Raw genomic sequence first — 23,810 nt, 5'->3', positions numbered from 1 at the left:
CTAGGGCATGTGTCACCGTGGCCAGAACAGCCTTCTCAAGAAACAGGTGCAGCTGGTGCACTAGTTATAACTGTGCAAAGGCAGTCCTGGTCACTGCTGAAACCTGGGCATCCAGGCTTAGATTAATTCAGGAGCACCTCCAAGCTGTGGACCTCTGTTTTCAGAGATAGCATAACCTCATCCAGCACAGGCTGTAACCCTATTCCTTCACCTGGTTTTCAACTGACCAGGAGCACCTCTGTATTGTTTGGATTTCAGTTTATTCGCTCTCATCTGGTCCATTACTGACACCCAGATACTGATTTAGAACCAAAACAGTTTCCCTATTGATAATATTTCATACAGGCATACCTTGGTTTACAAAATTAATGCGTTCTGCGGGACGTTATGCAAAGCAAAAAATTTGTAAACCAAAATAACGATTGCCATAGGAACGGGAAGGGAAGTATTTTGACTGGTTTCTGCACTCCCCCAAATCTGTTATGGAGGAGGTCTCCCAACTTTCAAACAGATTTTGCACATAGATGTACCAGAGAAGGAAAACTGATGAAAATTTCTCCATTGTGCTTTGTTAATTGAAACATTTTTGTATAAATTATTATGCTCACCAGTCGCCAGTTTGTAAAGTTATTGTATAAGAATCTATGGTGATATTTCTGCTTCACTCTGCCTTGGAGGAGTCCTACATCTGAAAAAAGGTAAACAAAAATTAAATGCTTATGAAGAAAGGTGTGATATTTACTGAGCAAGCTAGAGCAGTTTATTTTCAGGAGAAAACAAAATGTCTGCATTTGGTAGCCAAAGTTTAAATCTTCTTATTGAGAAATAAGATTAATTATTTCACTTACAGAGACCAGGACTAAATACATTTATATTTGTACAGTTTTTATAGTCTTTCCATTTGGACTCCATGGACATGGTGAGTGGTATTCCAGGCATTAGCAGCCTGGACTTACTAATGTAGGAATAGATGTAAGGATGCAAATTTCAGTATTTTTGTCTTTTGTGCTGTTATATAGTCTGGCAAGCATTTGAAATACATTTATATTGTATATTATAACTTACTATAAATTATATTTAAAAAGAAGATCACCTATGATTTGGTAACTTATATTAGGAATCAGAAATTCCAGGTACACTGACACTTTGTGTTGCTTTTGATGAGGCAAGAATAAAGATGCTTAGTATGACATTTCTGTGGCTTTTACTTGCAAATGCATGAGTTTTGAAACTGTCCTATTTTTTGATCATCTTCTTGATGTGCCATTTTAAAACCACAGAAGCTTCCTTCATTTACCGTGTTTCCCTGAAAATAAGACAGGGTCTTATATTAATTTTTGCTCCAAAAATGCATTAGGGCTTATTTTCAGGTGATGTTTTGTTTTACAGTCATGTCATCATCATCTATTTGCTGCACAATGCTACACAATGATGGAAGGCAGGGTTTCCTTTAACTGGGGCTTATTTTTGAGGTAGGGTTTATATTATGAGCATCTTGAAAAATCCTTCTAGGGCTTATTTTCAGGTTAGGTTTTTTTTTCTGGGGAAACAGGGTAAAAGATGATGTGGAGGAAGTTGCACTTTGGAAAGCTAGTGTGAAGGCAGGTAGTAGAGCTGACAAGTTATGTGACCACATCCTGAGATAACATCTTTAATTAGTGTTACAATGCACAATCACCAAATCCTATCCATAAGCATTATATCTTGTAAGATAAGGCATGCTTTTATGGTTGAAGTACTAGATAGTAAAATCTGTTCTTGTCAACATTAATCATTCTAGTAATTAACTGAGTACTTTCTCTTTGAAGAAAAAACTGAGTATGTTGCAGTTATAATGCTTGGTAAGGTATAACCAAGTTGAAGTCTCCACTCAGGCACTAAGCTGATCCAGTCAGTGATCCTGTTGATATTTTATCTTGGATAAGTGAAGTCATGTAAATTGTGATGGCAATGGCAGCTAATTAACAAGAACACACAACTGGTACTTTGCTAATTAGCTGCATTTTCCTTCCAACATATGTGATTTCATTTAAACCAGAGTGGAATTGCAGGTGGTTTCTGGCCAGTATTTCAAATTCCCTTTACAATGATAGCATCATGCTAAAATGGGACATCTGTTACACTGCCCTGTGGTTCTTTAAAACTATTGCTTTGCATGTGTATGTATTTTATACACTACTGTCATGCTATAGATGTTTTAGATATAGTAAATTTTGACTTACGTTAATTTTCACAGGATTTTCTTGGTATGAAATACACAAAAGTTGTTTACCACTGCTTTTTGGTAGTGCTCTGAGGCTATGCAGCTGCTTCGTGGCTGCATAGGTGGCAGATAATGTAACTCTGGATGATTTCAGATGGCCTCTCTCCCAGGAGGCATAGAGGTGATTCAAACTCCCAGTCCTAACTGTTCATCCAGGTGTTCCTACCTACTGAACTATACCAGCCCATAGATATTTTATAGTTATCATTATAATGCATCATCAAATCACTTTCTGACTTACGGTATTTCCAGGGTTTTGTAGGTGTAGAGTACAGTGGTGCCTCGCTTAACGATTGCCTCGTTTAGCGATGAATTCGCATAACGATGTGTTTTTTAAGAAAATAATATGCACCGTATAACGATGTTTCCTATGGGTGATTTTCGCTTAGCAAAGTTTGGGACCATGCTTTGCATAACGAATGCGATTTTAGGTCCCCTGCTTCACTTAACGATGTTTCTTTTTTCAATTAAAAAAGTGTCTTAGAAGGGTCAAAAATGGTTCTAGATGCTTGGATTCGTTAGAGGACCCCCTAAGTCATGTGCAAACCTGATTTGGCTTTGATCTGACTTTTCGTTAATTTATGGTTAATTTTTTTTTTTGGCCCATAGGAACCAATGGACCTGTCAAAATCTGACAGCTCCATGCTTTCCTATGGGGGAGAAAACAATTCACCATAAATTAACGAAAGTTCAGATCAAAGCCAAATCAGGTTTGCACACGACGTAGGGGGTCCTCTAACGAATCCAAGCATTTAGAACAGTTGCTGAGTCTTCATTAATTTTTTGTGAATTTTTTCTTCCCCCATAGGAAATAATGGAGCTGTCAGATTTTGACAGCTGTCAAAAGCTGGGGGGAAAAATTCAGAAAAAATTAACGAAAAGTCAGATCAAAGCCAAATTAACTTTTGCATCCATTTTAGAGGGTGCAGAAGCTAATCCAAGCATTTAAAACCATTTTGACCCTTTTATGACACACTTAAATTTGCAAAAATTGACTTCGCAAAGCCATTGAAATGTATTGAGTCAGCTTCAATACATTCCAATGGAGGAAACTTTGTATCGTTTAACGATGTTTCCTATGGGTTTTTTCGCTTAAGGACGGCAATCCGTGCCTTTTGGAACGGATTAACCGGTTTCCAATGCATTCCTATGGAAAATGGTGTTTCGCATAACGATGTTTCACATAACGTTTTTTTTTGAACCAATTAAAATCGTTATGCGAGGCACCACTGTACTCGGAAGTAGTTTAGAATTCCCTTCCTTTGAGGGTAATTCAGGACTGTCCAGTTTGGCCAAAGCCACACAAGCTAGCTCTTCTCCCTGGAGGTACAATTGAACTCTCAACTTCTGACACTGGATGACATATCTAGCTCATTAAGCTATCGTTAAATCAGGGTTTGCCTTGCCTTCAACTGCCCATTCAACAAATGACATTTTTTCTGCCATATTTTATTTACAAGTGCCAGCTAAAAACCTCTGGATATTCTGAGGCTGCTGTCAGGAGATTGGCGGCATAATTGTCAAATCCAATGATCTATTGCCAAAATGGAAAACTTACAGTAAATTGCAAAGACCTGTAATTAGCATTGTGGTTTCATGCTTTGAGCAACGTAGGAGAGGAATCAAGGTTCATCATGCTCCCTTAGAAGTTTTCAGTGAATGGGGAGTAATACTCTCTTTCCCTGAAAAAAAATAAGACAGGGTCTTATATTAATTTTTGTTCCAAAAAAATATTAGGTCTTATTTTCAGGGGATGTCTTATTTTTTTCATGTATGGCAGTCTACATTTATTCAAATACAGTCCTGTCATCATCATCTGGTTGCTGCAGAATGGTGGAGGCCGGGGTTTCACTCAACTGAGGCTTATTTTTTGGGGTAGGGCTTATATTACGAGTATCCTGAAAAATCATACTTGGGCTTATTTTCAGAGAAACAGTATAGAGTCTGTGGCTTTTTTTGATTATCTTGTTTGGGTAATTTAATTCACTTGTAACTTTCTTGGGTCCCCAAAATCACTAAAGAATGTCTTCATATCAGGATTTACGTTCCAAGGTGGCTTTTTATTTTATTCTTACAGAATTAAAAATGTAATTTCTTCTTCTGGTATGAAGTATTCTAAATCCAGTAGCTACCACATTTTTCAATGTATAAGACGCCCCTATGTATAAGACCCTCCCCACTTTTCTAACCCAAAATTTCTTTATTTGCAAAAAGCTGCTTTCCCCCTTGCAAAAAGTGGAGGGCAAAAGCAGCTTTTTGCAAGAAAGCGGAGAGGGAAATCACTTTTCCCGCAAGAAAGTGAAGGGGGAAGTGCTTTCCCCCTCCACTTTCTTTGCAAAAAGTTGCTTTCCCCCTCCACTTCTTGCAAGGGGGAAAGCAGCTTTTTGCAAAGAAAGTGAGAGGGAAAGCAGGGATCAGATCCTCCCCCTCCTTACTTCTGTGTACAAAATAACCCTCAATTTTTCCTCTAATTAATTTAGGAAACAGTGTTCTTTTAGAGACAGAAAAATATGGTAGCCCAATTAAGATTAGATCCATTGAATCAGTAAACATGCTCTTAAACAATGGATTCAAATAAATCTACTCTACTTGGGACTAGTACTTAGATTTAGATTCTGGATTTGTTGTTTTTAGTTTATAGGCCACCTTTCTGTTTAGTAGCTCATAATGTTAAAATACGTAAAAATTAAAAAGACAATAAATTGCACATATAAAAGTAGTTAAACTATACTGAGTGACTAAAAACTTTGAAAATCTTAATTTGCTAACATAAGATCAGCATCCAGGAACACAGCTTAGTTATTAAAATGGGTCCACATCAAACATGCCTTGCGAATGGGACCAAGAGGGCCTCTTCTTAAGAGAAGATCTTAAGGGCCACAAAGGCTCATATGGGGAGATAATAGTCCTTCAGATAGCCAGTATCCAAACTGTATAGGGCTCTATAGGTCATAACCAGCATTTTGTATTGTGCCTACGTGCTATAATAGGAACATTATATACTTGTTAAAACTGGCTATAGGCAGCCTACAGTCAGCTGCGTTTTCAATAAGCTGTTTTCCAAATCTTCTTCAAAGATGATCTCACATACGGTGGTGCCCCGCATGACAACAATAATCTATTCCGGGAAAATCGCTTTTACGTGAAATCGTCGTCATGCGAAAAACAATTCCCCATTGGAATGCATTAAAACCCATTAATGTGTTCCAATGGGGAAATTACCTTGTTGTCCAGCAAAGATCGCCCATAGAGGAAGCCATTTTCCGAGCACCTATCAGCTGTTAAAATGGCTGCCCTGCGAAGCATGGGTCCGGAAAACACGGCAGCCATTTTAGGAACCTGACGATCAGCTGTAAAGATCGTCGTCTTGCAAATAAACAGTCCTCAAAGCACGGATCTAATTGACGTCCAGCAGAATTCCCCCATAGGAATGACTGTTTTGCGAATCGCTATAGCGGTAGCAAAAGGACACCGTCCTGCGAATTCATTGTACAGCGTGGTCATTGTCTAGCAAGGTACCACTGTAGAGCACATTACAGTAATCCAATCAGGATGTAACTAAGTCATGTGTAACCAAATCAGACATCTCAGTGAACAGGGATAGCTGGTGTACCACCTGGCAGCCACCAGAACCTGGACATCCAGGCTCGGGGTGAACCAACAAGTACACTTGAGTCTTCAAGAAGAGTGTAACCCCTTCAGTACAGGTTGCATCCTCTTCCCTCATCTCCCTTTCAGTTGACCAGGAGCACATTTGTCTTATCTGGATGAAGACTGAATTTGTCCATCCAGCCCATTATTGATGCCAGGCACCAGTTTTAGAGCCAAAGCAACTTCCTTGGAATTAGATGGAAAGGAGATACTGGTGTCACCAAACCCTAATATGCCGGACAACCTCTCCAAGTGATTATGTCAAATATGTAGCATGGGAGACAAAACAGAACCCAGAGGGATGCCACAGGCCAACAGCCATGGTTTCAAACAGGAGTCTCCCAGCACCACCTTCTTCAGGAAAGAGTGGAGCCACAGTACAGCCGTGCCTCAATAGCCTAGGAGGATAGAATGGATGATGGCATCAAGAGCTGCTGAGAGGTCTAGCAGAACCAATGGGCATACACCCCCTGGTCAGTTCCTGGCATAAGTCATCTACCAAGGTGACCAAAGCTGTCTTTGTCCTATACCAGCTATGCTGAACCTATGGCATGCATGCCACAGCTGGCGCACAGAGCCTTTCTGTGGGCACGCGAGCCATAAGTTGCTATAGAGAAATACTTACCTGTCCTCCGATCCCGGAGTTCGGCACTCCCCTCTGCTGGTGCAGTGGTCCAGCGGAGGGGTGAAATGGCAACCATTACCAGTCTAGCCCAATGGGGGATTGGAGAACTGGTATTTGTTTAATTCTGCCCATGGGGGGGGGAGAATGCAAGCATTTAACTCTTGCAGTTCAGGAGCAGTTGTTTTTTCTAAACTAAAACCTCAGTATTAGGTTTTATTTGCAGTGTTGGCACTTTGAAATAAATAAGTTGATTTTGTGTTGCAGTTTGGGCACTCGGGCTCAAAAAGGTTTACCATCACTGTCCTATACTCAGGCCTGAAGCCAGATTAAAATGAGGCTACATAATCTATTTCATCCTGGAATCCCCTGAGTTTAAAAAAAGCTCAAGTACCTAGCCCAGAGACTGAATATTTGAGACTGACTGATAGTTGTCCAGTAAAGTAGGATTCAGTGAGGAGTTTTTCTGTAATGTCTTATTACTGCCTCTTTTAAACATGCTGGGATCCTACCCTGGTGCAAGGAGGCATTCATCACTCTCTTTACTCTCTTGGCCATTTCCTCTCTGGCTACTTTTGAAAGCCAGGAAGAGCAAGAGTATGCTAATACAACTGGTGGCTTTCATATCTCCAAGAATCCTGCCCACATGCTCAACCTGAACCAATTACAACAGGACTAGCAGGAGACAAAGTTATATCCACATAACTTGTATTAGCTTAGCATCTAAGTCCAAATGGATCTGAGCTAATTGTTATGTGCTGCTAAGGTGTTTCTGATATTTAATTGTTATTTAATTGCTTCCCTGAGGTCTTGTCAGACCTTAAGTTTTGCAAACTGAAGACCATGGCTTCCTTCCTTCCACTTTTCCTAACATTATTTAGTTTTTCTGATGAGTCTTCTCACAATGCATCCAAAGTACAAGAGCCTATGTTCAGTCATTTTAGTTTCTCAAGAGAATTAGACTTAATTTGCTGTAGAATCCATTTATGTGTCCAGGGTGTTTATGAAGCTCTCCTGCAGTACCAGTTTCATTATCCACCTTTTACATCCGTATATAGTAATTGGAAATACTGTATAGATAGCCTTAGCCTTGGTATAAAGCGAAACATCCTTACGTTTGAGCATGTTTTCTAGTTCCTTTCTAAGTGCCCTTCCTATTCTTGGTTTTCTTCTGATTTTTTGGCTGCAGTCTCCATTGGGATTAATAAATATTAAGTTGTAGATGATATTTTGACTATTCTGATTTCTCCATTGGCAGCATTAAAGTTAAAGTAATCCCAGCAGTGAAATGAAAGACTTTTTGCTCCTGTCCTTTGGCTTCTATGATGTCCCAAGGAGGAAAAGGGATTATACAGGAGCCTCAGGTACTTTGGGACAGAAGATGGAATTTTTAATTTCCAAAAAATTAGCAGTACTGCTGACGTCAAGAGCCTTATGGAGCATAGATTACAGAAACAGGATTTTGATTGTTTTGTACCAGTTAATGTAATGCAATTTCAATATCTTAACTTACTGATATATCCTGTTTGGCATACAATTTGAACAGGTAGGGAAATAAATTGCACTTTTTTCTGCAGCTTTTGCCAGTGGGGAACTATTCTGTTTCTCATATCTACATAATAGCTTCTTGTCCAGAGTGCAGGTTACATATGCGACAATCAAATGTTGTCTGACGACCATTTCATTTAGAAGCTTTTTGTGATCCGTGCAATAAAAGTCTTTGTTGTAATCTATAAAGCATGGACTCATGCTTTATAGATTTCAAAGAATTTTGGAATTCTTTGGTGCACTCCAGCAACCAAGGTGTATTTGTAATATGAGCTCCAAGTCTCTATTCTGTGTCTGAATCTAGTTTAAACATCTGGGATTTTTCAAACCATATATGGTAAAAGTCTTTGTGGTAAAATCTTGAGCTCCACTTTGCTTGGAAAATTAATGCACTGGTTGCTTCGATCTGTGACATCTCCTTTCTTTGAAATCATTTTAACTCAGAATTGGTAGACTTCAACAAGTCTCTTTTGTATTGAGCCGGTTCAAAATCCTGAGAACTATAGTTTCCACATTAAGGAAGAAAAAGCAAGTTTATAGTCTTTAGTGTTGCCAGTCATCTTGTAAATCCAATGAGCCAAGTACCTGAACCAGATATTGTTGTTGAAAAAATATATTAATACAGTATAGCTGTTATTTAGTCTAGAGAGGAGAGCTCCTAATTATGCCTATCTAATTGATCTTGCAATGCTTACAAAGACTGCAGTGTTCAAAGAATGAAACCCTTTGTGTCATGCTCTTCCCTTGTGACAACCAAGCAGTTTACTGTACAGTATTTGATTCCATTATGCATCCCATTAATGCCTGTTTTCAGAGCGTTGCTTTATGAAAGATATTTCTATCTATAAAAAACTTTAGAAGAAAATTTGAACAATAAAATTGTTCACTTGTTACTTTTCTATTATTGCTTACTCAAGTTCACAACTGAGAATTGTATTCTTGATAGCAGGGTAGAACAGATGTCTCCTAGCTTACTATCTAGGTAAAGGTAAAGGTTCCCCTTGACAATTTTTGTCCAGTAGTGTTCGACTCTAGGGGGCAGTGCTCATCCCTGTTTCCAAGCCATAGAGCCAGCATTTGTCCGAAGACAATCTTCCGTGGTCACATGGCCAGTGTGACATAGACACGGAACGCTGTTAGCTTCCCACCGAGGTGGTCCCCATTTATCTACTCGCATTTGCATGCTTTCGAACCGCTAGGTTAGAGGGAGCTGGGACAACCGATGGGAGCTCACTCCGTCATGTGGATTCAATCTTACAGCTGAAGATCTACAGACCTTACAGCACAGAGGCTTAACCTGCAGCACCACCACGTCCCTCTGCTTACTATCTAGAAGTACTGTAGGCAATTTATGGTCTCAGATTATTTGGGCTATATTACCCACCATCCCTTACCATTAGCTGTGGTGCCTGGAGTTGATGGAAATTGCCTTCTGACATCATCTGGAGGGCCACAGATTTCTTGCTTTTTTGTAAAGTTTATTTGTAAATCCTTCAACAGAGGATTTATATACTGTATTCCCACTGAGACTAATGCAACTTCAGTTTCCTTCAGAAGCTTGTACACATAGACAAACTCTCCTTGTGGTTCTTCTTTGCTTCTGCTATGCCCTGGTTTTTCTAAGTGGAGAGTTTCTTCTGTCCACTCTTTTCCCTTCAATCCCAGATTAAGGGGAAAGCATGTTTCTCTGTTCCAGATTCCAAAATATGTGGACCTCAAGCAAAGTAGAAAATATTAAGAATATAATTGGCAACTTTATTAATTGTGCAATTGGTTCTTTGCAAAGGGAGATGGATTCAGTTCAGAGGCCTCCCAGCACTGTGGTGGGAGGCTTCTGGGCAGTGGTGGCTGAACCCTTTTTTACAGTATTCACTCCATAAGACGCACATACTTTCTCCCCCACTATTTTGGGGGGAAACTGTCTTATGGAGCGAAAAATATGGTAATTAAAGGTTGATGCATTTAGTGGAGACAGACAATTTTGTCAGCAGTTGATATCCTTCCAGTTTGGAAATCATTGTTCTAGCCAGCAAATCAGAAAATCTGTTAGTAGCTGTGCTTACTATTATACTAAATGTAAATTTAAAACTCAAAAGAATAAGTTGATTCGAACAACATACACTTTTATAGAGGTGGAGAAAGAACACTTAGAAGTGTCTGACATTTTTGTATGTTTGATTCAAAAAATGTTTACCAGTCTTCCTTTCCAGAGTTTAAGCTGTTGCACATTTGTTTTATAATAAGATTAGTTTATGTTTAAGGTGTTCTGTGCCAGTTTTATATTAATGATTACTTGGTTGATGGAACATGCTCTTGTTTCTAAGTAGCAAACAAGATTGTGGGTAGCATATTGCCAATAATTTTCCTGCTCTCTTCTCCCTAACCAGCAGATCCAATAGTAATTCACATCTAGTTGTTTATTTTAGCCTTTCTGCATTGCAGTGCAAAGTACTTACATTTTTTGAATTGTGGCATATTTTCTGACTTGGATGAGAATTCCAGTGGCCACACCCTCCCTGCAGCAAAGGAATTACTCTATCTCCTGAATGGAGACAAACAATTTGGGACTTCTTTCTCTGCATTGTTGCTTGTTGAAGAATGGATAGAACTTTCTTTTGGCCTCAGTATGCTTGTATTGGTTAAAATAAAAATGCATCTGTAGCAAACATCAAGAGAATTGTTGGGGCCTTTGTTGTAGCCACTTTTTTGCTCTTTGCAAAAACAAGCAAGCAGAAAAATGTCCAAACCCACATGGAATCAGAAACCTGAGACTTTTTGGGTTACAGTTGCTAGCAACTTTTCAGCTGATAGTACAAAAGAGTGGTACATTTTATGGGACTCTTAAGTCAGTGGTTCTTAACCTTTTTGAAAGAAACGCCCCCTTGAGCCATTGAGGAAGTTATCATCGCCCCCCCTCCCCATGGTGATGATATCTTATTTATTTATTTATTTATTTATTTATTTATTTATTTATTTATTTATTTATTTAAGACACTTAAATCCAATGACCCCTGAAAACAAAATTCAATTCCAAGAAAATGAAATGCCCCCAAAAGTAACATTTAATGATTTAGTTGCAAGCGAATTTTAAGACGCAAAAAGAAATATAAAAAGGGCATAAAAACAAACAGCAATGCAGGAACTAAAAATTTCAAGACGAAAACTCTGAAACTAAATTAAGATTGGAGGAAAATATATATTATGCACATTGTAAAAAGGCTGCAGCCATCTTCACAGGTTTGGCTTGCTCCAGCGCCCCCCTACCACCCCCGTTCTGTGCCAGCGCCCCCACGCCGCCCCTTTTCGTTCTACTGCCCCCCTGAAAAATGAAATCGCTCCCTGGGGGGCATTATCGCCCACGTTAAGAACCACTGTCTTAAGTGACTAGAATTTCTAGTTTTAAAACAAGCAGGTAATGCATTTTTATGACCTAACAAACATTACTGGATATGAAAAGAAATGTAACAGTTGTGTATATCTGTGAAGAGCAAATAGGGAACCAGTAACTGGAAGACTTGAAGCGTTCCTCAAACAAACCAGCAGATATGAACAGTACTAAGGCAAAGATATGCACAAATTCTATGAAATGGATAAGTTTTGGGGTAGACAGTGATGAAGATAAACATGCATACTGTAGATATAAAGAGATATATTGAAAAATGTATGAAAATGTGTAGGAGTTTATAGGAAGCATGTGAGACTAGGGTTTTTTTTGTGGAAACTCATATGAGCAATTGGATATTTTATCTTAGGATTCATTCTCTGCACTTGTTGCTGAAATTTGACATTTAGAGTAATTGGACAGGATACAGAAATGCTTCTCTATTAAGCACGTTTGCCATTGTGCTGATCTTGTTACATGCTACACTGGAAAAGAAGACGTCCTTGAGCATGCCACAGTTTTTTTGTATATCGTCGAAGTAGTTTGTTTTAGCCAGTGCTGTAATCTGTAGTATAGATTTGAACTATTTTACTCAGACAAGAACTTTTAAACATGATTTTTGAAACTTTATTTATTTGAATGTTTACCTTGCCCCCATCTATTGGCCAACCCACTACAGTGGTGCCTCGCAAGAAGAGTGCTCCGTTTTACGACGAAATCGCATAACGATGAAGTTTTGCGATCGCAAAACGATATTTCCTATGGGGGAATTTCGCTTTGCGATAATTGGTTCCCTGCTTCGGGAACCGATTCTCGCAAAACGATGATTTTCCTACAGCTGATCGGCGGTTTCAAAATGGCCACCAGGTTAAAAAATGGCTGCCCGCTCTTTTCTGGGACGGATTTCTCGCTGCATGGGCAGGATCTTCGCTGGACTGTGAGTTTCAAGCCCATAGGAATGCATTAATCAGGTTTTAATGCGTTTCTATGGGCTTTTAAATTTCGCTTTACAATGTTTTCGTTCTACAGTGATTTCGCTGGAACGAATTAACATCGTAATGCGAGGCACCACTGTACTTTGAGTGGCTAGTACAGTAATAAGATCAGCAACAACATAAAGTAAAATTCAGTAATAAACAACAATCAAGACATTAAACAGAAGAACAGACAAATTGGTAATTGGTCCCTTGAATTGCACAGATCTAAACAGTATGGTTTTGGTTATACACATTTTTTCCAGTAAGCAAATAAATAAATATTTGGTCCCTTCACTGGTGATTTTTAAAATGCTACTATAAACCTAGTTATTTATACAGGAATTCCAATACTTTATACCTGTGGACTCAGCTGAGCTTGTTGGCCTACTTGATCAATTTGAAATGTTCTGAATGTTTTATGCAAATGTATTTTTATGTTTTGATGGTACTGTTTATTTGCATTTTATTATTTCTGTTTTCTGTTTTGTTAAACTGTATTTTAAGCATGTTGTTTATATATGTTGCAAATCACCCAGAGTGGCCTTCGGCCAGATTGGTGGTATAAAAATGAAATAAATAAATAAATATTCAGCAAATAAGTATTCAATAAATACTGTGTCTCTGTCTGCCCAGAACCAATCGCATGAGTTCAAAACTAAACAGCTCAAAGTAGTCTGCTTGCCCCAAAATGCAGCCTAATTCAGCTTCTAGATCAGCCATTCTCAGTGGGGCCAGTATGGCCCACTGGGGGGGGGGATCTGGCACATTTGAATGGAGCCACAGGCTGGAAACAATTTCTCACACACCACCTTATAAGGTGTATTATGTGACTTCTACAATCCTGATTTGGACTGTATTTCTTTAATATTGTGTTTATGGTTGTGGCAAAAAAAGGTGAGAATGACTGCTGTAGAGCATGGGTTCATAAGGACCTTTAAGGCTCATTAAATATGGTATTGTATGGAAAGGATGATCAACACTATGGAAGAGAACCTCAATAGAGAGTGCTCTCTCTGTGTTAATTAATTATTTATGTTTTATAGTTACAATGGTGCCTCGCTTAATGAGCGCACCGCATAACGATGAAATCGCATAGCGATCTGTTTTTTCGGATCGCTAATGCGATCGCTTAACGTTTTTTGAATAGGGCTAAATTCGCTTTGCGAAGCCCGGTAAGCGTTTCGCTTACCGATCTTCGCAAAACGAAGCCCGACGATCAGTTGTTCGGCGGCCAAAATGGCCGCCGGAAGCCCGGAAATGGCCCAAAATGGCCGCGCGCAGCATTTTCGCGCCCTCGTTAAGCGAGGCGAGGGCGCGAAAATGGCTGCCAGCCATTACGAAGCTTCGCTGAACGGTGAGTATTTGGCCCATTTGGAACGCATTAAACGATGTTTAATGCGTTCCAATGGGTTTTTTTGATCCGTTCAACGATGCTTCAGCATAGCGAAAGTTAATCCGGAACGGATTAACCTCGCTATGCGAGGCACCACTGTATATATAAAAGTTATACACAGATTTTGAACTACTTCTGCATCAGGCGCCCCAACCCCAGTGTTGTTGAAGGGAGAAGAGTACTTTGATTTGGATTCCTGCGTTGAACAGAATGCTGGACTCAACGGCCTTTCCAAATATATTATTCTACTATTCTAGTGATAATCTCAAAGCTTCTGCAGTGATGTATAAGTAGCAAGTAAAAGATCAATTTAATGTATAGGTTGCTCACATGTCACACTTTCTTTTGCAGAATAGCTCGAATTCAGCAATAGCTTAAAACCATTATAAATATATTTTCTTTCATGTGCTTAGTAGCCATCCTTATTCCAAATAGCTAATTGTGTGGATGATTCTTTATAGAGCCCTTAGGATTCCTTTGAATTTATAATGCATTTTTTGTGTGTTTCTTCTTTTACAGGAAGGATGATAAAGATTATGCTCTAAAACAAATAGAAGGTACTGGAATTTCTATGTCAGCATGCAGAGAAATAGCAGTAAGTAGTTTTAATATCCTTACACTAACATTATTTAATTAGTGAGTAAATATAACTTTAGCTATGGCTGCAATCTGTCAACCAAAATTTAAAAGCATTTTCACATTCTTATAGGCAATCGCCTTACATTTAAATAAAAATACATATACTGACCACGAGTAATGTGTTTTCACTAGAAATATCTACTTTGAGAATGTCAAGGGTAACAAGAAGGCCTGGTTGTCAGTATTTGCCCCTTTAAACAATGTTTTCCAAAATAAGCTCTGTGCACAATCAAAATTTAAAATACAACAAATGGTGGCAGACCTGACATATATGTGTGAATTCTAACATTTAAAGAGCGGGAGAATGTCTTAAGTAGTGTTTCATTTGGATTCAGCAAAGGTAAACAAAGATAAATCGGATTTATTTTTTCCTTCCTTCCCTCCTTCCTTCCCTCTCTTTCCTTCCTTCTCTTTCTGTCAGAACCACTAAAGTAATTAATAAATATACCAGATATATATTCAGGGCAGGTAATGTCTTCTATGATACTTTTCAAGGAGCACAGAGTACATTGACATACCGTATTTGCCGGCGTATAAGACGACTTTTTTGGCTCAAAAAACATGCCTCCAAGTGGGGGGGGTCGTCTTATATGCTGGGTGCACTTCAGTTGGGCCAGGAAGGAGCCGCCGCCATTGAGTGAGTGACGCGGGACCGCGCCGGCCGAGGAGGAAGGCAGGTGGTCCGGACGGAGGGAGGGAAGCAGAGCCGACCATGCCTGAGTGGCCAGAGTCCGCTGCCAGGCTGCCTGCTGCCCCGCACTGCTGAGCCAGCTGCCGCCCCCTGTAGAGCTTCCCCTCCTCCTCCTCCTCTGCTGCCGTCACCCGCCCGGCTGCTTCCCCTCTTCCTTGGGCCTCGTCGCCGACTGAGCCAGCTGCCTGCTTGGCCGCCGGAGAGCTTCCCCTCCTCCTCCTTTGCTGCTGTAGCCTGCCCAGCCACTTCCCCTCTTCCTCGGGCCTCATCGCCGGCTGAGCCAGCCGACCGCTTGCCCACCAGCCACCGGAGAGCTTCCCCTCCTACTCCACTGCTGTCACCCGGCCGGCCACTTCCCCTCCTCCTTGCCTGCCTCAGGCCTTGCCGCTGGCGCTGCAGCAGAGCAGTCCACTCTATATTTTGTTGGGGGAGTCGTCTTATACGCCCGGTCGTCTTGTACACTGGCAAATATGGTAGATGTGAAGTTGCTTGTTCTTCTCTACACTCACAAAGGACTGTGTCAGTGTGAGAACCCCATTTTCTTAGGTTTACTTTGGTTCTTTGTTCTTCATTCTATAACCTGTTAAATGATTCCAGGTAACACAGTTCTCCATGTGAACAGGGAATACTCTTCAGATTTATTTATTCAGTGTAATTTATTCATTGCACCTTTGAAATATGCTTGACTACAATGAATAAAATAATACTTGCGGGACATCTTTGTCACATTTGTGTGTGGGACTCAAACAGGTTGTGCTGAAAACACATGAATGCATCTGACTCTTCATTCCCCCCCTTCCCACATCAGATAGAAAAAATGATAAAGAGGGGCTAGCTCTTCCCTCTCATAAGTGTCGGGAGTGAGAATTGGTCCTCACTCTCAGAAGTTGTCTTTTGACCCAGTAATAAGTAGCATTCCCATATACTTTTGCTGCTACAGGCACATTACTGCTAGGGAACATTTGCATGAGGAAATAGATAGAAAAACCATTTACACCTGTCTATTGAAACACATAAGGTTGTGTGCCCCCTTTCTAAGTACAGAATCTGTCTGGAATCTTTTTTATTATTAAACAAATATATTTTACACTTGTGAAACATGTTGCCAGATTCAGAGTGCTTTACATGTTGCTGGCTGAAATCCTGTTGTGCAGTTACACAAATATAGTCACGTGGCTCAGTACGCAGCAGATAATGTTTACAGAGATTTCTTAACTTATGACAACTCATGTCTCATAATTACACCATTTATATAACTGCAATAAGATTTCAGTCAATATGATATGCAGTGAATGATGAAATGTATAGAATACAGTGGTGCCTCGCACAACGAGGTTAATCCGTCCCGGATTAACCCTCGCTGTGTGAAACATCGCTCAGCGGAAAGTAAAAAGCCATTGGAATGCATTAAACAGCGTTTGATGCGTTCCAATTCGGCCGAATACTCACCGTTGTGCGATGTTCCTCTATGGCCGGCAGCCATTTTCACGCCCTCCCCTCGCTTTACGAGGGCGCGAAAATGGCTGCGATCAGCTGTCCGGCGGGTCCAAAATGGCCGCCGGAACAGCCGAAAGGGGCCGGGGCGCAGCGTTTTCGCGCCCTTGGTAAGCAAGGGGAGCGCGCGAAAACGCTGCCGGAAGCCCCAAAATGGTTGCGCACAGCCATTTCGGGGCTTCCGCAGCGTTTTCGCGCGCTCCCCTTGCTTACCAAGGGCGCGAAAACGCTGCGCCCCGGCCCCTTTCGGCTGTTCCGGCGGCCATTTTGGACCCGCCGGACAGCTGATCGGCGGGTCGCAAAGCGAAGGTTACCGACCTTCGCTCTGTGAATCCCAGCCTATACGGGCATCGTTTTGCGATCGCATTTGCGATCGCAAAAACGGCCTCGTAGAGCGAATTCATTGCTCTACGAGGCGCCCGTTGTGCGAGGCACCACTGTATTGTCATTAGTACTTTAACTCTGTGTGCTTCGTAGGATGTCCAGAAGATGCCTTTGCTTCTTCACACACACGCAGTCGGGGAGATGCAAAGTGGCTGAAATCCTGTTGGTGTAAATTTACATTATACAAATTGAATGATGACGTCATCTAGCAACCAGTCTCTTTAATTAGTTTAAATTAAATATGTCCTATCCACCCCCTTCAGATTCTGAAGGGGATCCTTTTTGCCTTTGGGAAGCCTTGGGCTGGGGAGGAAGATTTTAATATCAGAAAATTGCTGCTGGTGGTTCAGATCTCCTGCTAGGGCTGCCAGCAGGGTTTTTCCATTACTAAAGAACACCCGCATCCCAAGGCTCTCAAAGGCTGCACAAGGGCAAAGGGATCCTTAGGAAACCTGGGACCTTGAAAGGGTGATTGTGGATAAGAAGTTTTTTATTTAATTTAACTGTATATCTGTCACCAAATGACGATGTCTGGTTTGCATGGTTTAAAGTTATACCAGCAGGATTTCAGTCACTGTGTTTGATTTATTCATTTAGAAAGCAGTTCATATATTGCAAATAGTAAAGATTTTTTACTCTGGAACTCGCCTTCACAGGAGCCTATAGAAGTAAATAATATCTACATCATGAGGAGGTACATTTGGTCTAATTGAAGTCTAGTTTAAGGCTACAAGGAATTTCGTAATTAAAGCACATCCTGCTGTCTTTGAACTAGTGGATTAGATACTTCAAAGAATAATTCTTAAATTCAAGTTTATTTATAGGTCTTAAAATTATAAAGAATTGTCCGTTCTAATCTCTGATTTATATGGACACCTTTCTAACGCAGGTTGTTTATTTTGCAGCTGCTGCGGGAGCTCAAGCATCCAAATGTAATTTCTCTGCAAAAGGTGTTCCTTTCTCATGCAGACAGAAAAGTGTGGCTTCTCTTTGATTATGCGGAACATGATCTCTGGGTAAGGAAGTCTTTTGGTTCATAGGCAATGGACTAGCAGGCATCCATTAGAAACAGATAAACTGGTACCACTATGCACTGATCATCTCTGGGGCCTGTTACAATGAAAGAAAATTACATGAATGACTGTAGGCATTTTACATTGTACAGAGTGTTGCTTTACTCTTCATTCTTTAACATATAGTTTTGCCCTTGATTTAGGACAACTTTGTCTGTGTCCATCAAAAATGGCAGTTGTTTTGTGAAAAGCTGGACCAGTGTAAATTTGAACAGCCAGTATCAAATAAATAACACGGAACGGGGGGACAACTCTGCTAGACTAAGGGGCCGATTTTCTTCTTTCGTGATCCTCAGTCAAGCATAGAGATGGACCAGTAAGCCTAAAGATGCAAAAAACCCAACTTTTTTTTTTAAAAAAAGGCTGACCTTATGGGCTGGGGGGGGCAGTCCTTCACGAACGTAGCATAGAAGCTTTAGAAAATTCCGGAGACCTCCGCACAAGCGCAGACTAGACCCATTAGTGTGAATTCACAGATGAGCATTCGAAGAAACAGAGTTACAGGTAGGTAACTTCTCTTTTTTTAAAAAAGAAAGGAAATCAAAAATGGCTAGAACAGGAAGCCCTGTGACTAGTTTAAAATGTGAATGGCCATTCATGGAGGCTCCGGCAGCAACAGGAAGTAAATGGGCAGCAACATAGATCTGACTGCACATGCACAACTTAGAGGGAACTTTGGGGCCAATGGAAGGTTGTGGCCTATAAAAAAACACATTGAGAGGCACATGAAGCAGCAGGGACATGCTTTGTAAAACACTGTAGTAGCATTAAAAAAGCCTGTGACCATTGCATTACTTATTTGTTCAAAACATTTGTGAGCAATTCTAATAGTTCCTTCTGGAGCAGCATGAAGGGTGACTTTAACCCCCCCCCCCCCCCCGAGAGATATAAAAGGACTAGACAATTTTGGGTGGATCTCATTCCTTTCTGTGAATTAAAGAAGCCCTTCTATTTGCTAAATGATCAATCTGAATCCAACCCAGTGATCTCAAAGGCAGTTTCCAAATATTAAAAATAAGAAAGCCAGGCAGTATGTACAGACTGAGCAGCAGATGGAAGCACAATAGTCAGAGCACATTGCTTTTAATTTTTTGGAAATGTTTTTAAAGGCTTATTTTTTAAATAAACAAACATTTATCTCCCTCCTAAACAACAGCAAGGTTAGCACTAAGCATTCGTGAATGCAGAAGTAGCATAAGCTTTGAGTCGTCATTTAGTCAGCAATTATTTTGGCCTGAAGACCACTTTGAGAAGTGAATGAGGAGGAGGAGACTTCTATTTTCTTTTTCTTAAAGGTGGTCTCCAAGCTCATTCAATCTGTGCAGCTGGGGGTTTTTCTCCGTATCTCTCTCATCATTTGGTTGGCATCTGGGATCATGATAGCATTCCTCAGGGATCTTGATTTTTCCCAGTTACTGGTCTCTATTTCAAGGAACCTCTTTACATATATCTCTCTCCACATTTATCTGGTATTTAAAATGCAGCAAAACATGAGGATACTACAGTAGAAAGGCCATTTCTTCTTACTCTGCATGTTTTGTTTGTATTCTTACTGACAAAAGGCCTTGAAGAAAATGAGAACTGTTATTAGTAGGTAGATATCAATTTTTTAAATATAACCAGCAGTCTTAACTGGTTTTGTAACACAGAAGTTTGAAAAATCTAGTGTTTAGGTTCCATTGTGAAGCTGTAGTCTCCTCAGACTTCTATAATTTCAGGAATGAAGATGGCTGTGAGACAATATGCATGCTGTGTCTACAAATTTTCAAGGGCCTGTAAGCCTTGATGGACACACTTTAAATTATGCTTATTGCTCTCAGTAACTGTAGTTTATGTTATCATGATGGATGGAAATCTAAAAGAAATGCACAATTATTATCAAATACTTCTCCTTTAGACATTTAGAACATCACAGGATGCTTTTATAGATTTATCTTTTCAATAGAATGAAAAAAAATTGTGCGTGATAACAAAGCGTATGAGAGGGTCAATCAAATGTAAAATGGGAAGGTAAAAACAATACAAAATATTGGTGATTACTGGGCTGCTAAACATGAATACAGTATAGTATTTAATCCGAAGGGAGAAAGTTTTGTAATGGGAATGTTGTATGTAATCCGATGCCATCTTGCATAATAAATTCAGAGGGGGATTTGATTTGCATGATACCTTGTGTCAAAATATTAATACCTGTGCCTATTATGCATGTTTGTTTTCTCTTTTTCAGCACATAATAAAGTTCCACAGAGCTTCTAAGGCAAACAAGAAGCCAGTTCAGTTACCTCGGGGAATGGTGAAATCTCTGTTGTATCAGATCCTAGATGGTATTCATTACCTACATGCTAACTGGGTGTTGCACAGGGATTTGGTAAGTAGATCTGCAATGGGGATTAGAAACAGGTATAGGCTAGTGGTGGTGTTTCACATAGGCAATTTACATTCTGGGGTGCTAATGGCTTGTTTCAGAAGTTAACTTGTCACTACAAATATCTAGTGAATAAATAGATATTTATTTTTTACGACGTTTTCTGTTACTTAGCAAAGAAGAATAGTTTCTTCCAGTAGCTGATCTTGCAATATCGAGAAAAACAGAATAATACACAGTAGGAACAAAGTTAAAATTGACTAGATATTTGCATTTTAGTCATATAAGTGATACTCCTTAGGGACTTATTTTCATTTCATGTCTTTTAAGAATGTAAAAATTGCTTTGCTGAATCAGCAAAAATTAACATTGCAGCTAGCTGGATATCTCTTGTAGACCTATAATCAATATGGGGGACTTAGTCATCTTTGATTTTAATATGCAGTGTTGGTGCACTGACTTCTCGACATGGTATAGCTTATGCCTGTTAGCCAGTGTTAAATATCACATAATTTTGTATAATTTTCTGTTAATGCTATTTTAGCTAATAACTAGCTAGTTATCATGTGGCAGTCAGTTCACTCAGATACATATGTTAGCAGGTTTGGGGGTGAACTTGTCACTTATTTCTTTCATTTGAGAGTTCTGAAAGGGGATCTGTTCACATGTACTTCTTCCGTCAGTATAGTCAGAAGCGCCAGTTTCCTAATACATATGTGAGGCATACACCTTTTCCATAGAATGACTGAACTGCACACAATATTCTAAATATAGCTGTGCCACAAGTGGCATTCTATGTTTGTTCTGCCAGTTTCCTTATAAGATGCTATGTTACTTTCTGATACATACTTTACTTTTTTTTTAATGCTACTTTGGTTGTAGTAGATGAAAGCTGGTTTTAGATAATATAGTACAAATATTAAGTTTAAAAATTTAAATTAAAAAAGTTAAATGCTGTGCTGTCAGTGAACTTGTGTTTTAGCAGTTGGCCATCCTGTCCCCTCCTGCCAGCCCACCGTCTGCTTGTAGTTTCTTTCCTAGGATTTCCACATCTGCTTGCTTATTTTATGATTCTTAACTCTTCACCAAAAACAAAGCTTCCGCAATATGACAAAGGACCAGACTTGTTGTTTTCACCCTTTGTATGCAATGTTGGAATGAGAGAAGAGTCTTGATTGAATCATTTGAGGTGCAGTGCCTTTTTATCGCACTGCTGATTATTCTACGGTCATATTCCTGACCTACAGAAAGGGATATGTGGACAGGGCAGGCATAGAAAGATGATGTCCCAGATAGGCTTGGTGTGCAAGGGGCCTTTGTCTACCTCATTGCTCACCTTTGATGCCACAGAATCAGGAGATGAAATGTCTGTGGATTGCTGACACTTAGAAGAGGTCAGGCAAGGGAAAGAGGTGTCACAAAAACGTCTGTGTCCCCAAGTCATCTTGAATGTTTTGCTGCAGGTCTGCTAGGGCATGTACACTCTAAATAATCAGCATGACTAAAATTATTTATGTTTTCTTTTGCATGTCCTTAATTAGAAGTTATAATTATTTGAATGGGACTGTCACAGAGTAGTTTTCTCAACAACTGAGATGTTAATAAACAAATTCCTTTATAATGATTTCTAAAATGATTCTGAGCAGACAGTTTATAGCAGATACAGCCTGTGAAGTAGCTGTTTGCGTACATAAAACATGTGGTGTTTTAGTTTTCATTTATACTTTTAATTTATAATCATATATTGCATTAGAGTGAGGACCTTCAAAACAGCATCTGTAGTGTTTAGGGCTTCCAAGTATTAATCCTCTTTGGAAATGTTCTTCATCATGAATATTTTGCCTTTCATGCCATTCTCCAGTGAACGTAACAGACAGCTTTCTTTATACTGTATTTTTGGACTTAACCAGTTTGGAGCCTTTTTTGCTCCTGAAGTCCAGAAATCAAAGTCCAACTGTTGTGCTGATGTGTGGACTCATCCTCTTGGACCACAAGAATCTTCTTTTTGCTCTCTGTGTTTGGCTGCTGGTATTGCTTTCTACTAGGATGAGTGATAAATGTTTGACTCTATTGATTTGTAAGTCTCTTTGAGTGCTTGAAAAAACTGCATTAGAACATTCTAAGTAAAATAAATACGTGTAAACCAGATTGGTTGATGCTTTGAATGAACTCTTGTAAACATGAAAAAACTGGATGTTATTCAGAGTTGCTTTTGGGAGGCTATTCTTGGAACTGTTTGCACATTGGTTTCAAACTCAAGGTTAATTTTTTTTCAACTGTTTGTGCACATCCGTTGCTTTGACCTTCAGTGGTCAGGCAGCATAGAAAGCAGAGAACAACTTGCATTAAGAGTATTTTTTTCCCCTCGTGTATAGAATTGTTAGAAAAACTTGTTGAGGAATTAAAATATTTGCAGGTGTGAAAAAAATCTAAGCTGGATGGCGCAAGAGCTGGGTATATTGAATAGAGCCTTTTAATAGAATCTTGTAAATCAGTTTTGAATATGAAGTAGATTAGCAGATCTTTCTCCTTATAGTTATTGAGCTGTTCTGAGACAAATTGATCTCAGTTCATGTAAACACTATCATTGCATTTGGCAAGGGTTTAATTAAGATAGTCAAACTGTATTCTTTCTATTTGCAAGGGCAAATAGCAGAGGTAGTACTGTAGTAAGTTTGAGACATGCCTGGATAACAAGAGGAATTGATTATGATACACGTATCTGCTGCAGGTTGCTTACATCTCAGGACATGATGCTAGAGCCTTACTCACACAAGCTGAATATATACTGAGGTGTTCACGAGTGTGGTATTTTTTGATACTTCTGAAAAATGTTACCCATGTTTCCCCGAAAATAAGACAGGGTCTTATATTAATTTTTGCTCCAAAAACGCATTAGGGCTTATTTTCAGGGAATGTTTTATTTTTTTCATGTACAACGATCTACATTTATTCAAATACAATCATGTCATCATCTTCTGGTTGCTGTACAATGGTCACTTAACTGGGGCTTATTTTGAGGGGTAGGGCTTATATTACGCACATCCTGAAAAATCATGCTAGGGCTTATTTTCAGGTTAGGTTTTATTTTCGGGGAAACAGGGTAGCTTATCAAAAATGCACATATATCTGTCATGCTCAATGGAGCATACATTTGTTTAATACTGTATGTACTTTTTGTGCTTCAATACCTAGGTTTTGCAGGAAAGCTTTCTGGATTTAATAAAAACCTGAACACAGAGAATAGTAGTAACAGAAACAAACTTCCCTGCCCTGCCTTTCCACTGCAGCTCCCCAAAACTGTTAAACAAAGGTTCAGGGCACCCTG

At 39.6% G+C, this 23,810-nt stretch overlaps 1 protein-coding gene across 3 annotated transcripts in view; it reads left to right on the top strand.

The window, feature by feature from the left end:
- Positions 1 to 23,810, top strand: part of CDK8 (cyclin dependent kinase 8) — a 77,738-nt gene that overhangs the window by 5,572 nt on the left and 48,356 nt on the right. For 2 of the 3 annotated variants that reach the window (XM_020788550.3, XM_020788548.3), the window contains exons 2-4: positions 14,356 to 14,431; positions 17,950 to 18,060; positions 20,345 to 20,485. In XM_020788550.3, the coding sequence (XP_020644209.1) occupies positions 14,356 to 14,431; positions 17,950 to 18,060; positions 20,345 to 20,485 (328 nt within the window). Of the gene's footprint in view, positions 1 to 14,355; positions 14,432 to 17,949; positions 18,061 to 20,344; positions 20,486 to 23,810 lie in introns of those variants that run through there. The other variant, XM_020788554.3, reaches the window with a different exon arrangement.

The sequence above is a fragment of the Pogona vitticeps genome, chromosome 3 (genome assembly GCF_051106095.1).
Source record: "Pogona vitticeps strain Pit_001003342236 chromosome 3, PviZW2.1, whole genome shotgun sequence".
Classification (NCBI taxonomy): Eukaryota; Metazoa; Chordata; class Lepidosauria; order Squamata; family Agamidae; genus Pogona; species Pogona vitticeps.
The sequence above is the reverse complement of the archived record's forward strand: the minus strand, read 5'-3'. Positions and strand labels throughout refer to the sequence as shown.